The sequence below is a fragment of the Myxine glutinosa genome, chromosome 7, assembly GCF_964187855.1.
Source record: "Myxine glutinosa chromosome 7, kmMyxGlut1.1, whole genome shotgun sequence".
Lineage (NCBI taxonomy): Eukaryota > Metazoa > Chordata > Myxini > Myxiniformes > Myxinidae > Myxine > Myxine glutinosa.
The window spans coordinates 3,183,240-3,199,459 of NC_136267.1; the positions used below are offsets into that span (position 1 = coordinate 3,183,240).

Below are 16,220 nucleotides of genomic sequence, written 5' to 3' on the forward strand. Positions count from 1 at the left end.
AGAATCGGCCGAGCAACGTGAGGATGCGATACAGAGTCGTCAACAAGAATCGGCCGAGCAATGTGAGGATGCGACACAGAGCCATCAACAAGAATCGGCCGAGCAACGTGAGGATGCCATACAGAGTCATCAACAAGAATCGGCTGAGCAACGTGAGGATGCGATACAGAGCCATCAACAAGAATCGGCCGAGCAACGTGAGGATGCGATACAGAGTCGTCAACAAGAATCGGCCGAGCAATGTGAGGATGCGACACAGAGCCATCAACAAGAATGGCCGAGCAACGTGAGGATGCCATACAGAGTCATCAACAAGAATCGGCTGAGCAACGTGAGGATGCGATACAGAGCCATCAACAAGAATCGGCCAAGCAACGTGAGGATGCGATACAGAGCCATCAACAAGAATCGGCCGATCAATGTGAGGATGCTATACAGAGCCATCAACAAGAATCGGCCGAGCAACGTGAGGATGCTATACAGAGCCATCAACAAGAATCGGCCGAGCAATGTGAGGATGCTATACAGAGTCGTCAACAAGAATCGGCCGAGCAATGTGAGGATGCTATACAGAGCCATCAACAAGAATCGGCCGAGCAATGTGAGGATGCTATACAGAGCCATCAACAAGAATCGGCCGAGCAACGTGAGGATGCGATACAGAGTCATCAACAAGAATCGGCCGAGCAATGTGAGGATGCGATACAGAGCCATCAACAAGAATCGGCCGAGCAACGTGAGGATGCGATACAGAGTCATCAGAAAGAATCGGCCGAGCAATGTGAGGATGCGATACAGAGCCATCAACAAGAATCGGCTGAGCAATGTGAGGATGCGATACAGAGCCATGAACAAGAATCGGCTGAGCAATGTGAGGATGCGATACAGAGCCATGAACAAGAATCGGCTGAGCAATGTGAGGATGCGATACAGAGCCATGAACAAGAATCGGCTGAGCAATGTGAGGATGCTATACAGAGCCATGAACAAGAATCGGCCGAGCAACGTGAGGATGCGATACAGAGCCATCAACAAGAATCGGCTGAGCAATGTGAGGATGCGATACAGAGCCATCAACAAGAATCGGCCGAGCAATGTGAGGATGCGATATAGAGCCATCAACAAGATTCGGCCGAGCAATGTGAGGATGCGATCCAGAGCCATCAACAAGAATCGGCTGAGAAATGTGAGGATGCGATACAGAGCCATCAACAAGAATCGGCCGTGCAATGTGAGGATGCGATACAGAGCCATCAACAAGAATCGGCCGAGCAATGTGAGGATGCGATACAGAGCCAACAACAAGAATCGGCCGAGCAATGTGAGGATGCGATACAGAGCCATCAACAAGAATCGGCCGACCAATGTGAGGATGCGATACAGAGCCATCAACAAGAATCGGCCGAGCAATGTGAGGATGCGATACAGAGCCATCAACAAGAATCGGCCGAGCAATGTGAGGATGCGATACAGAGCCATCAACAAGAATCGGCCGAGCAATGTGAGGATGCGATGCAGGGCCATCAACAAGAATCGGCCGAGCAATGTGAGGAACTTTTTTTTTTTTTTTTTTTTTTTTGTATACAAGATCGAGGCTCGTGAAAGAGCGAACATTAATCACACAGAAAGACAAACAGACACATAAAACAAATAACATCGGGAGCGGTAGACAAGATGGGGAGAGAGGGGGAAGGACACAAACACAACATTTGAGAGCAGGGACCGAGAGACATGGAGACATCGAGAGATCTGTGGGAGGGAGAGGGCTTTGGGGGGGAGGCATGTGAAGGGGGGGAGGCATGTGAAGGGGGGGAGGCATGGGAAGGGGGGGGGGGGGTGGGAGAGGTATAAACATATGGACACTGCCAGGATTTCCAGGAAATAAGTTGGAATTTCAAACAAGGTGGATCTGGGGTGAATTAGTGGGGGTAGAAAAGATCAAGGTTATGGATGGGGGAAGATAAGAGATGGTGGTGAACAGCTGTTTTAAAGACCTGGAGGGAGGAGAGGGATTGAAGGGAGTGTGGGAGTTTGTTCCACAGGCGGGAGAAAAGAGGAATGAAAGAGTGAAGGTGAGCAGAGAGCCGAGATTTCGGCAGTTTAACCATCAGAGGGTTGCTGGCAGATCTTGTGCGACCTGTAGGAATATTTGGGGGACAGAGCACAGAGAGCTGGGGGAGCAAGGCCGGAGAGGAGTCGGTAGAAGACAGAAAGACCACCTACCTGCCTGCGGTGAGTGAGTGAAAGGCCCTCAGAGATAGCTTCATCGCGGGAGATTCCAATGATTTTGAAAGCTTTGGATTCAACAGCGTGAAGCCGAGCCAGGTGTGAGGCAGGAGCACCAGCCCATAGGGGAGAACAGTATTCCATTGAGCTGCGGATGAAAGCCTTGTAAGTGGTGAGGAGCTCAGGTGTGCCGAGGAAGGACTTCGCACGACGGAGGATGCCCAGTCGGCGACTGGCTTTGGAGGCCAGCTTGGAAATGTGGTTTTCCCAAGAAAGATCATGGCAGATAGTGAGACCCAAAAGCTTGAGTGACAGAACTTCTTGGAGAGGATTGTTGAGAAAGTAGATGGGAGGGTTGTCCAGTCGATCTTTTCGGAGAGACATAGTAAGAGAGTGAGATTTGGCAGGATTGAAAGACATGTTCCACTTGTTTGACCAGTCTGTGATTTTGTCCAGGTCTTCAGAGAGTGAGGAGGCTGCAGACTGCCGATCTGAGGGAAGAGGAATGGAGCGGCAGAGAGTGGAGTCATCAGCAAAGAGATAGAGAGGATTTTCCAGAGAGTCAGAGAGATCATTGATAAAGACCAGAAAAAGCACAGGGCCCAGCACACTTCCTTGGGGAACTCCAGCCTGAACAGGAAGGGGAGATGAGAGAAATCCATTCAGGGCCACACGTTGACTACGACCAGAGAGGAAGTCCGCAAGCCATGCATGGAGATTTCCATGGATACCATAGGAGGAGAGTTTGGTGAGCAGAGCTGGGTGCCAGACCGTATCAAAGGCCCTTGATATGTCAAGGGAGACAGCTCTGATTTCCTGTTTGGCATTGAGGACCTCCATCCATTGTTGAGACAGCAGAAGCAGCATGTCCAGAGTAGAGTGACCTGGTCTGAAACCAAATTGATGATCAGAGATCAAGCCATTGGAGAAGAGGAAAGATTTCATATCCGAAGCAATGATGGATTCCATGACTTTGCTGATAATTGGGAGCAGGCTGATTGGTCTGTAGTTGCAAGGATCTGTTTTTGCACCTTTTTTGTGTAAAGCGGTAATGTTAGCTGATTTCCAGGATGCTGGCAGATGACCTTGAGCAAAAGATAGGGTGAAAAGAACAGAGAGAGGGTGAGATAGAGCGGCAGAGCAGGATTTTAAGACCCGTGGCTGATGCCGTCTGGTCCAGTTGCAGAATCAGAGTCGAGGTTTGACAAAAACTCCTCCACCTTGTCAGGAGAGAAGGACACAGAGTCCAGGAGCAGTTGGGTTCGACTGGGAAAGGTGGGAACAGAGAGAGATGGGTTTGGGACTAAGGATTTCGAGGCGAACACAGAGTTGAGGCATTCGGCTTTGTCACGTGCGATGTCAACTGTGTGGCCATTTGAGGTAAGGGAGGGGATGGAGGGGGAACAAAACACCAGAAACGGATTTGACCAGACGCCACCAGGATTTGGAGGAAGGAGACAGGTTTGAGAGTTCATTCTTGAGTGAGGAGAGATAGTGCTTCCTGGCACTCCTGAGGGTAGACACACACTTGTTCCGAGCTTGGTGGAAGGAACTGAGATTTCCTTCAGTTGGATTAGCCTTCCAAGAGGCAAAGGCAAGTTGTTTCAGGGCAACTGCCTCACCACAATTATTGAATGCACTTCGTCAGGATGAAAGATAGAAGCATTATCAAGAATCGGCCGAGCAACGTGAGGAACGATTGAATGCACTTCTCAAGGAATTGCAATGTTGAAGAGTTTTCTGAGGATCTTTCTTGCGAGCATTATGCAGGAAGATTCTTTGACACAACATGCCAGTATTACAATGCCTACTTGTTATTGCAAAGGACAATTTGATATTCAACCTGTCTGCTGTCGACCTGAAAGCATAATTTAGAATTATGTAGAGTTAGGATAATTTAGTTGGAGAGTAACCTGGCGAAAGGCCGATGCAGGAACTAGGAATTATTCCGCCTGGGGGGAGGGTAATTTCGAGTACTGTATATATAAATATATATATAAATCTAAAAATCGAACCCTCTAATTTGATGAGGCAACGAGGCATTTTACAGCTATAATAATTTTAAATCCAAATAACGGAAGAGGCACGTGTTAGCGTTGCCTAACAACCAGTTTGTGTGCAATATCCATTGTCTTGGGTCATGTGACCCACCTTGGGCAGAGTGAGTCTGCACCGGCCGACTTGTAGTCACATATATTTTGACTGATAGACATTTTGCAATGGCTTTGTTTGGTTTTTTCTCTGGGATTTTGGTTTTGAGGCATCAGATGACAAATTTCAGCTTTCTAGCCCACTAAGAAAGTAATGAACAATCATATCGGCGAGTCAGTGGTTAGAAATGTGTATATATATATATGCTTGAAGACCGTGCCAGTTGGCCTGAGTGAAATCCCAGACTCGTCGACGCTGAGGAGGCTCTCTGAGAATGGTCAGAGAGATGTCCACTTTAACAAGCACATGATCAGATGATCCAATTGGAGCAGAAGAAGAGCAGCAGACATTTGCAGGGACGTTAGTCATAACCAAGCCTGGTGTTGGCTTAGCGGTTCGGGTGCCGGCTTGGGATCCTAGGATCCTGGGTTCGAATCCCGATCGATCGCTGAATTAACGCCATAACGCCATTTTCCCCGCTAGAGCAGGGGTTAGCCTTGCGGGCCCCATGACAATCATGGTTCCCTGTTTGAGGCAATGTTTTTATGGCCAGATGCCCTTTCTGACGCCAACCCTTGGTCGCCTCTTCGATGCGCAGGGATACGGTGTACCTATTCTAAACCGGGGTACAAACCGTGATCATTCATCCCAGCAAGCTGGTGCTCATTTTGTCTACCTCGGAAGGATGACAGGCTGAGCCAACCCACCTGGTGTTATTTTGGCACAGCTGGGCTTTGAACTCAGGACCTAAGAACCCAAGCCTACCGACTTAACCAACAATCACCACCAACATATATATGTATATATATATATATACATATATATATATATATATATAAATATATGCACACACATACACTATATGTATGTACATATTACTACTATATGTATATATGGACGTATTACTTTATATACATATAATATACATATAATATATATATATATATATATATATATACAAATAAATAAATAAATATACAAATAAATAAATATACAAAGAAATAAATAAATATACAAAGAAATATATATATAATATACATATATATTATATATATATATGTATATATATATATATATATATATATAAATATATATATATATATATATATTTATAAATGTGTATGTATATAAATATATGAACATATATATATATATATATATTTATAAATGTATATGTATATAAATATATAAACATATATGTATATATATATATATATATATTTATAAATGTATATGTATATAAATATATGAACATATATATATATATATATATATATATTTATAAATGTATATGTGTATAAATATATAAACATATATATATATGTATATATATATATATTTATAAATGTATATGTATATAAATATATGAACATATATATATATATATATATTTATAAATGTATATGTGTATAAATATATGAACATATATATATATATATATATATATTTATAAATGTATATGTGTTTAAATATATGAACATATATATATATATATATATATTTATAAATGTATATGTGTATAAATATATGAACATATATATATATATATATATTTATAAATGTATATGTGTATAAATATATGAACATATATATACATATATATATATATTTATAAATGTATATATATATATATAATATGTATAAATAATATAAATATTATATCTCAGAATTGGTTTCCCTTTGTATCTGAAGACGGATGTTTTGAAACATAAAAACGACCTCATAATTTTGTTTATAGACAAGAAGCTGCTGTGCAGACAATAACCACACTCGAAGATTGCAAGCATGAGTGCAATCTGTTGTCATTGAGCATTCAAGAATACCATACCACTTGCTACCTGAACTCCAGGTAGGCATTCGGAATATGTTCAGGGTGCCGGTGATAACTCACCTCCTCGACACGAAGGACACTAATGGATAGTTACCATGTAGCAAGTAATGCTAAGAGCAGCAGAGACACCCAGTTTAATGTCACCTGTGGGACGGTGCCCAATTTGATGAATCTCCCTGGTTGCGAAACACAGAGGTGACGGTTTATAGCTGAGTTGAGATTCAAACCTCGGTTTGACATCTCAGAGGCTCGTGCTTCTGGGTTATCCAGCCAGGTTGAATAGCTTGAGAAAATTTGAGATAAAAAAAATGGTGAAACACATAAATTTAGCAACACATCCTCGTACATATACGTTTACGATTATTTGTTTGGTGAACAATGCATTTAGAGATGATGATGCAATTGCAAACAATGGAACACATTGTAATGATTGTTCCAGACAGTTAGCAGGTGAAATAGTCTCCGAGCGGCACTCACCTTTGCTCATGCGGCACCGGCTGGCTGTGCATCGTGCATCTTCGTGGGAACTGCAGGAAAAATTCATTCCCTTTTTTTTGGCAATTGTACATCAACCAACTTCGCTCTCACATTTCATTTCGAAGCAATATTGATAATTTGAAATGCAAAAAATGTTGCCAACGTCACTGCTGCGCTCTCCAGCTTCCATTCCACTTGTGTTGATTCTTCGCCCTGATAAGAATTTACCAGCTGACAAATCAGTGCAGATCAAGATATTTTAAGATTGAAAAAAATAAAAATAATAGACCATAATTTGCCATGGACTTCTGCCATCGAAGCTCTGTCTGCAAACTGCTTCGATTGGGATGTGTCTGGGGGGGAGGAGGAGGAGGAGCATAAGCGGCTGGTTTTCAGAGGGAGGGGAAGAAGAAGAGGGGAGGGCGAGTGAGACACAGAGAGAAGAAGAGGGAGACCATTTTGGTGGTGGTGTGATAAATAAGGTTGCGGAGAATTTGTGCAGGTTGAATGTGCAATCGGTCACAAGATTATCTTATTGAACACGTCACTCCAAATTGAGACTTCATGAAAGGTTTTCGAAGTGTCCACAGATGTAACATGCCACGTTCACTTATCAAATGGCTGAATTTAACATTTCAAATCATGATGATATTTTTAACGGTTTTGGAGCATTTCTTCATCTTACGGAGGAATGAGCAGCTTTTCCGACATTACCGGCAAAATAACATTTCCAGGGGCGTTGGAGGATTCCTTTCAACAGAACATTCTGGAATACAATTTGGATTGAAGTAAAAGAATTTTTTTTTAAATAGGACAGTGGAAGTCCATCGGGCTGCAAAAAGGTACACGATCGTTAATTGTAATGATTAAAAACGTAGTCGGTTCACTATCATCGCAAGGAAACGGGCAATGAGAGCGACGGATGATGTAAACCCATGTGTGATTAGGAAATGGTTTACTGAACACAAGATTTTTAATCTCAGCACCTATATGTATCCAATCAGGTGTGTCTGCTCTGCTTGCCTGTCTAGCAGGTGTCTGCTCAGTCTCCCACCAGGTACACTGTGTGCGGATCACCGTCAAACGGGTGGGCAAGCGTCGGGCTCAGTAACACGGCGCTATTTATAGCTGCCAATCGCTGTCTCTCCCTCTCCACACTCAGCTCTCTCTCTCTCTCTCTCTCTCTCTCCCCAACTCTCACTCTCTCTCTCTCTCTCTCCAACTCTCACTCTCTCTCTCTCTCTCTCCAACTCTCACTCTCTCTCTCTCTCTCTCTAACTCTCTCTCTCTCTCTCTCCACACTCAGCTCTCTCTCTCTCCACACTCAGCTCTCTCTCTCTCTCCACACTCAGCTCTCTCTCTCTCTCTCCACACTCAGCTCTCTCTCTCTCTCCACACTCAGCTCTCTCTCTCTCCACACTCAGCTCTCTCTCTCTCTCTCCACACTCAGCTCTCTCTCTCTCCCTCTATCCACACTCAGCTCTCTCTCTCTAGCCACACTCGCCACACTCAGCTCTCTCACTCTCTCTCCCTCTATCCACACCCAGCTTTCTCTCTCTCTCTCTCTCTCCACACTCAGCTCTCTCTCTCTCTCTACACTCAGCTCTCGCTCTCTCTCCACACTCAGCTCTCGCTCTCTCTCCACACTCAGCTCTCTCTCTCTCTATCCACACTCAGCTCTCTCTCTCTATCCACACTCGGCTCTCTCTCTCTCTCCACACTCAGCTCTCTCTCTCTCCACACTCAGCTCTCTCTCTCTCTCTCTCTCTCTCTCTCTATCCACACTCAACTCTCTCTCTCTCTCTCTCCACACTCAGCTCTCTCTCTCTCCACACTCAGCTTTCTCTCTCTCTCTCTCTCCACACTCAGCTCTCTCTCTCTCTCTCCACACTCAGCTCTCTCTCTCTCCACACTCAGCTCTCTCTCTCTCTCTCTCTATCCACACTCAGCTCTCTCTCTCTCTCTCTATCCACACTCAGCTCTCTCTCTCTCTCTCTCTCTATCCACACTCAGCTCTCTCTCTCTCTCTATCCACACTCAGCTCTCTCTCTCTCTCTCTAGCCACACTCAGCTCTCTCTCTCTCTATCTACACTCAGCGCTCTCTCTCTATCCACACTCAGCTCTCTCTCTCTCTCTCTCTATCCACACTCAGCTCTCTCTCTCTCTCTCTATATATATATATCCACACTCAGCTCTCTCTCTCTCTCTCTCTCTATCCACACTCAGCTCTCTCTCTCTCTCTCTCTCTTTATCCACACTCAGCTCTCTCTCTCTCTCCACACTCAGCTCTCTCTCTCTCTCTCTTTCTTTCTCTCTCTCTCTCTCTCTCTATCCACACTCAGCTCTCTCTCTCTCTATCTATCCACACTCAGCTCTCTCTCCCTCCCATCCACACTCAGCTCTCTCTCTCTCCCTCCCATCCACACTCAGCTCTCTCTCTGTCCCATCCACACTCAGCTCTCTCTCTGTCCCATCCACACTCAGCTCTCTCTCTCCATCCACAGCTCTCTCTCTCTCCATCCACAGCTCTCTCTCTCCATCTGCAGCTCTCTCTCTCTCCATCCACAGCTCTCTCTCTCTCCATCCACAGCTCTCTCTCTCTCCATCCACAGCTCTCTCTCTCCATCTGCAGCTCTCTCTCTCTCCATCTGCAGCTCTCTCTCTCTCTCCATCCACAGCTCTCTCTGTCCCATCCACACTCAGCTCTCTCTCTCTCCATCCACAGCTCTCTCTCTCCATCCACAGCTCTCTCTCTCCATCTGCAGCTCTCTCTCTCTCCATCCACAGCTCTCTCTCTCTCCATCCACAGCTCTCTCTCTCTGCATCCACAGCTCTCTCTCTCCATCTGCAGCTCTCTCTCCATCTGCAGCTCTCTCTCTCTCCATCCACAGCTCTCTCTCTCCATCCACAGCTCTCTCTCTCTCTCCATCCGCAGCTCTCTCTCTCTCTCTCCATCCGCAGCTCTCTCTCTCCATCCACAGCTCTCTCTCTCCATCTGCAGCTCTCTCTCTCTCTCTCTCTCTCTCTCTCCATCCACAGCTCTCTCTCTCCATCCGCAGCTCTCTCTCTCCATCCACAGCTCTCTCTCTCTCCATCCACAGCTCTCTCTCTCCATCCACAGCTCTCTCTCTCCATCTGCAGCTCTCTCTCTCTCTCTCCATCCACAGCTCTCTCTCTCCATCCGCAGCTCTCTCTCTCCATCCACAGCTCTCTCTCTCTCCATCCACAGCTCTCTCTCTCCATCCACAGCTCTCTCTCTCTCCATCCACAGCTCTCTCTCTCCATCTGCAGCTCTCTCTCTCCATCCGCAGCTCTCTCTCCCCATCCACAGCTCTCTCTCCCCATCCACAGAGTTCTCTTTGTCTCCATGCACAGCTCTCTATTTTCTCTCTTACTCTTTCTCACTATTAACCCCTTTCTCGCGAGAGGCTGTGACACGGAAGGCCATCTGTCTGCACAGGGCATGAGAAAGTGTGTGAACCAGCAAGCAGAGACAATTCTGTGAATATGTAGAGATATTTGTTGGAATATTATCTGATACAGCACATACCTGTTGATAATATAGAAGAAGGAATAAGGAAGAGAAAGAAATATGAAAGAAAGTCACAATGTTCATGATGATATGCATATTGCCTTTTGTAAAGAAAACATAAAATTTTGTGTATGGCGGTTTGTTTAAAAAAACAAAACACCTAAGACATCAGTGATGGAAGGAAATGAAAGATGATGAAGAAAGGTGGGACAGAAGAGATAAGAGAGATAGGGAGGAAAACAGGAGACACATTTGAGAAGAGAGAGGAAGAGAAAAGAGATTGAAGAATTCCTCCAGCTTATTGAGTGGTTGAGTCCGTGATGATGCAGATCATCAGCTGCATAACGTCCATCATCAAGGTTTCAACCTTTTAATTCCAGAACGTCCACAAACAGTGTCTCAATTCTCTAAATTATGTCTAAAGATCATCAAATCAGACAAAGGGTTGGAAAGCCATATACAGTATTGTCTTTGCGCCAAGTTTGAACAAAATTGGCCCATCCATCTTCGACATATGGTTGCAGATGGACGGATGGACGAGACCCAATCCATAAGTCCCCATTTCGGACTAAGTCCAATGGGTGCTGATAATACCGATATCCCATGATATCCACCTCCAAACTACCATAACACCAATTACACGTCTGTCTTTGTAGCCTGTTCATGCATTGAGGAATCTGGCATTATTTGTCATTTCGTCTGTTTACAATAGGGAGGTGGAGGTGGAGGTGGAGGCAGAGGCGGAGGCAGAGGCGGAAAAGGAAGTGGGAAGAGAAGAGGGTGGGAGGGTGAGAGGGAGAGAGGGGCGTATGTAAGAGAGGGGAAGTGGGCGATGGGGCAAGGGAGAGGGGGAGAGAGGACAAGTGGGAGAGGAAAAGAGACAGGGAGGGAAAATGAAGGGGGGGAGGGAGATGGGGGAGGGAGGGAAATTGTGAGAGGCAGAGAGAGAGAGAGAGAGAGATGGTGAGAGGCAGAGAGAGAGAGAGAGAGATGGTGAGAGGCAGAGAGAGAGAGAGAGAGAGAGAGAGAGAGAGAGATGGTGAGAGGCAGAGAGAGAGAGATGGTGAGAGATGGTGAGTGAGAGAGAGAGAGAGGAGAGAGAGGGAGAGAGAGAGAGAGAGGAGAGAGGAGAGAGGAGAGAGAGATGGAGATGGAGAGATGGAGAGAGAGAGAGAGAGAGAGAGAGAGATAGGTAGAGAGAGAGATGGGTAGAGAGATGGGTAGAGAGATGGGTAGAGAGATGGGTAGAGAGATGGGGAGAAAGCGAGGTGGAGAGAGAGAGATAGAGGTGGGGGGAGAGGTGGAGAGAGATGGTGAGAGATGGTGAGTGAGAGAGAGAGAGAGGAGAGAGAGAGAGAGGGAGAGGGAGAGAGAGGAGAGAGGAGAGAGGAGAGAGAGATGGAGATGGAGAGATGGAGAGATGGAGAGATGGAGAGATGGAGAGAGAGAGAGAGAGAGATGGGTAGAGAGATGGGTAGAGAGATGGGTAGAGAGATGGGTAGAGAGATGGGGAGAAAGCGAGGTGGAGAGAGAGAGATAGAGGTGGGGGGAGAGGTGGAGAGAGAGATGGGGAGATTGAGGTGGGGGGAGAGAGATAGAGGTGGGGGGAGAGGTGGAGAGAGAGATGGGGAGATTGAGGTGGGGGGAGAGGTGGAGATAGAGATGGGGAGATTGAGGTGGGGAGAGAGAGAGACAGAGGTGGGGAGAGAGAGGTGGAGTTAGTGAAAGGTGAGGGGAGAGATAGGTGGAGTTAGAGAGAGAGACGAAGGGAAGAGGATAAATGTGGGATGGCAGAATGATTTGAGTAATAAAACAGGGTGAGGTAAGGATGTAGAGAGAGGAAACGAGTTAAAGATTAAAAAAGGATGACCGATCATGAGTGAAATTTGTAACAACATCGAGTTATGTTCATACAAAGCGAATGCGCACATAGGAAATATAAAAGCTGAAAAGCATTGGATGAAGCAGAGCAGCAAGGATGCAATGCCACACCAACATAGGTGACCACCAGGTGGAATAAAGAACAAAACTGCATGACATCACTTCCTCGTCCACTCTGTCTCGCCAGTCGAATAGCTCGACGACCTCGTCCCACCCAATCCTGCCCGACAGCCTGCTCGCTCAGACGCCCCCTTCACCCTCCCAGCACCCGCTTCCAGCCCTCCCTTTCAGCAGAGCACCCCTCGCCCCACCCGATCCCCTCTCCCCCAGACACTGAATCCCACCACTCATTCTGCCTGCAAATGCAGTCTTCACTTTGCCTCGACCAAAGCAATTTCTCTCCTAGTTCCTAATTTGCCACTGCACTATATTCTGTATTTTATTCTCTGCAATTATCTTCACCAAATAGGATAGAATGGCTACGTCGGTCTTCTTGCTGCAATTGCCAAGTGTGCTATTAAGAGAAGGAACAACTGCGCCGCCATTTTGAATCTTGTTTGCTGCACATCTGTCTGGATTGTCTGTGTGGTTTTGCAATATTTTGTCATTCGATTGTCATAATCACCTGCGCGCCCAACAATCCGTTCTTTTTGATGGCGGTTCAGGTTATCGCGCATTTTCCCTCATCTTGCTTTCTACCTGCTGCAATCCCATGCAAATTCTACCATGATGCCTTGGAGCTCTTCCTGCTTTTTCAATGTATGTATACACCTTGATGATGTCATAAAAACAACTCAAACGAACAGTACGTTACATATTTTCCTCTGATTGAGGTTTCTACGTGCAAACTCAATTTATTCACCATCAAATTTGGGATCAAAACCAGGATCTTTGCATTTATTTAAATTAAATTATTTGTCTTGGCCTCCCTGACCGACCTCACATGGTTGTTGCCTCCAAAATACGAGGTCACCGATACCCTTCGGTCATTGCCAGGTAGCCCAGGAAGAGGAGTAAGGGGCTACAGGAAGGGTCATTGCAAGCGGCAAGGGTTAAATAACTGAATAATTAATTCAAATTTGGGGAAAAGGTGTTTGCTCATTGAAATTTCTGCAATTTCATCATATATACAGATGTACTCATATTATGCGGCCATATTGTAAGGTATTAAATACTTTTTTTTGTATACAGACGTATGTATACTATTTTTTTTTTGTATACTATTTTACAGACGTATGTATATTGACGTAATTTGTATACTATTTTTTGTATTAAGTACTTTGTATACAGGCTCGTGTCAGAGTTGACACATTAAACATGAAAACATGCACAGACACATTTAAATAAAACATACAATAAAGGGAGCGGGGGACAAGAGGGGGAGAGAGATAGAAGCACACAAGCACAACAACAGTAGAGAACAGCGACGTCGGTAGATCTGTGGAAGGGAGAGGGCTGGGGGAGGAGGGGTACACGGTATAAAGCAAATGAACAATACTAGGAACTTCAAAAAAGAAGTTGGAGATTAAAAGAGGCGGATTTGGGGTGTATTAATGGGGGTAGAAAAGATCAAGGTTTTGGATGGGGTAAGATAAGAGATGGTGGTGAACAGCTGTTTTAAAGACCTGGAGGGAGGAGTGGGATTGAAGGGAGTGTGGGAGTTCGTTCCAGAGGCGGTGAAAAAGAGGAATGAAAGAGTGAAGGTGAGCAGAGAGTCTTGATTTTGGCAGTTTAACCATAAGAGGGTTGCTGGCAGATCTTGTGCATCCTGCAGGAATATTTGGGGGACAGAGCACAGACAGAGCAGGGGGAGCAAGGCCTGAGAAGAGTTGCTAGAAGACAGAAAGACCACCAACCTGCCAACGGTGAGAGAAAGAAAGTCCCTCAGAATCAGCTTCATCACAGGAAATACTAATGATTTTGAAAACTTTGGTTTCAACAGCGTGAAGCCAAGCTCAGTGTGAGGCAGGAGCACCAGCCCAGTGGTGAGAGCAGTATTCCATCAAGCTGTGGATGAAAGCTTTGTATGTGGTGAGGAGCTGAAAAGTGACAGAAAGGACTTCGCTCAACAGAGGATGCCCAGACGGCGACGAGCTTTGGAGACCAGCTTGAAAATGTTGTTTTCCCAGGAAAGATCATGGCAGATAGTGAGACCCAAAAGCTTGAGTGACAGAACTTCTTGGAGAGAATTGTTCAGAAAGTATGTGGGAGGGGTTTTCCAGATGGTCTTTTCGGAGAGACATAGTGAGAGTGTGAGATTTGTAAGGAATGAAAGACATGTTCCACTTGTTTGAACAGTTTGTGATTTTGTCCAGGTCTGCAGAGAGTGAGGAGGCTGCTGCCTGCCGATCTGAGGGTTGAGATATGGAGCGGCAGAGAGTGGAGTCATCAGAAAAGAGAAAGAGAGGGTTTCCAGAGAGTCGGATAGATCATTGATGAAGACCAGAAAAAGCAGAGGGACCAGAACACTGTCTTGAGGAACTCCAGCCTGGATAGGAAGGGGAGATGAGAGAATTCCATTCAGGGCCACACGTTGACTGTGACCAGAGAGGAAGTCCACAAGCCATGCTTGGAGCTTTCCATGGATACCATAGGAAGAGAGTTTGGTGAGCAGGGTGGGGTGCCAGACCGTATCGAAGCCACGAGATATGTCAAGGGAGACAGCTCTGATTTCCTGTTTGGCATTGAGAACTTCCATCCATTGTTGAGACAGCAGAAGCAGCGTGCCCAGAGTAGAATGACCTGGTCTGAATCCAAATTGATGATCCGAGATCAAACCATTAGAAAAGAGGAAGGATTTGATATCAGAAGCAATGATGGATTCCATGACTTTGCTGACAATTGGGAGCAGGCTGATTGGTCTGTAGTTGAAAGGATCTGTTTTTGCACATTTTTTGTGTAAAGAGGTAATATGCTGGCTGATTTCCAATCAGATGGCAGATGACCATGAGCAAACGAGAGGGTGAAGAGAACAGAGAGAGGGTGAGATAGACCGGCAGAGCAGGATTTTAGGACACGTGGGCTGATGCCGTCTGGTCCAGTTGCAGAATCAGAGTCGAGGTTTGACAAAAACTTATCCACCTTGTCAGGAGAGAAGGACACAGCATCAAGGAGCAGCTCGGTTCGACTGGGTAAGGTGGGAACAGAGAGAGATGGGTTTGGGACACAAGATTTTGAGGCAAACACAGAGTTGAGGCATTCGGCTTTTTCATGTGAGGAGTCAGCTGTGTAGCCGTTTGAGGTAAGGGAGGGGATGGAGTGGGAACAAACACCAGAAACAGATTTGACCAGACGCCACTCGGATTTGGAGGAGGCAGACAGGTTTGAGAGTTCAGTTTTGAGAGTAGATAGATATTGTTTCCTGGTTCTCCTGAGGGTAGACACACACTTGTTCCGAGCTTTGTGAAAGGAACTGAGATTATCTTCAGTTGGATTAGCCTTCAAGAGGCAAAGGCAAGTTGTTTCATGGCAACTGCCTCACCACAAGATTCAGTGTACCATGGATGGGAGGAAGGGTATGACAACTGAAGATGAGATGGGATTCATCTGTGCATGAGAGAGAGCAATTTACTTTGGAAGTATTCTCTGGATGAGTTGATGCCAGAGGCAGTAGAGATGGGAGAGCAGTCAAGATGTTTGATGGCTGCTTGAAAACCATGCGTCGGCCGGAGTGAAATGCCAGACTCGTCGACGCTGAGGAGGCTCTCTGAGAATGACCAGAGATGTCCACTTTAACAAGGAAATGATCCGATGAACCGATTGGAGCAGAAGAAGAACAGCAAACATTTGCAGGGAAGTTAGTCATAACAGCACCATCAACATCCCCGCCCCAACACCAAGACGTTATCGCACTATCACCTTCCGTAAGCTAAACGCTCTTTCACCTACCTCATTCTCATCCACCCTCTCTGAAAAAATGTCCACTTCTCCCTTCATTGACCTCCACACCCCTTCCGACCTCACTGACTACTACAACCACACTCTCTCCTCCTGCCTTGACCAGCTTGCGCCTGTAAAAACCAAAACAGTTTCTTTCACCCATTCTGCTCCCTGGTTTACCCCTGAACTCCGCCTGATGAAAACTCGTGCTCGCCAACTTGAAAGACTCCGCAATAAAACGG

The 16,220-nt window shown here is 45.8% G+C and overlaps 1 protein-coding gene across 3 annotated transcripts in view; it reads right to left on the bottom strand.

Moving 5' to 3' along the window:
• The window catches only part of LOC144892887 (uncharacterized), a 310,345-nt gene that overhangs the window by 40,733 nt on the left and 253,392 nt on the right, over positions 1-16,220 (bottom strand). For 2 of the 3 annotated variants that reach the window (XR_013624005.1, XR_013624004.1), the window contains one exon: positions 6,686-6,735. Coding sequence is in view for 1 of the 3 variants with exons in the window: in XM_078781253.1 (XP_078637379.1) it covers positions 6,353-6,491; positions 6,686-6,735 (189 nt within the window). In the remaining 2 variants the exon portion in view is untranslated. Of the gene's footprint in view, positions 1-6,352; positions 6,492-6,685; positions 6,736-16,220 lie in introns of all 3 variants that reach the window. The other variant, XM_078781253.1, reaches the window with a different exon arrangement.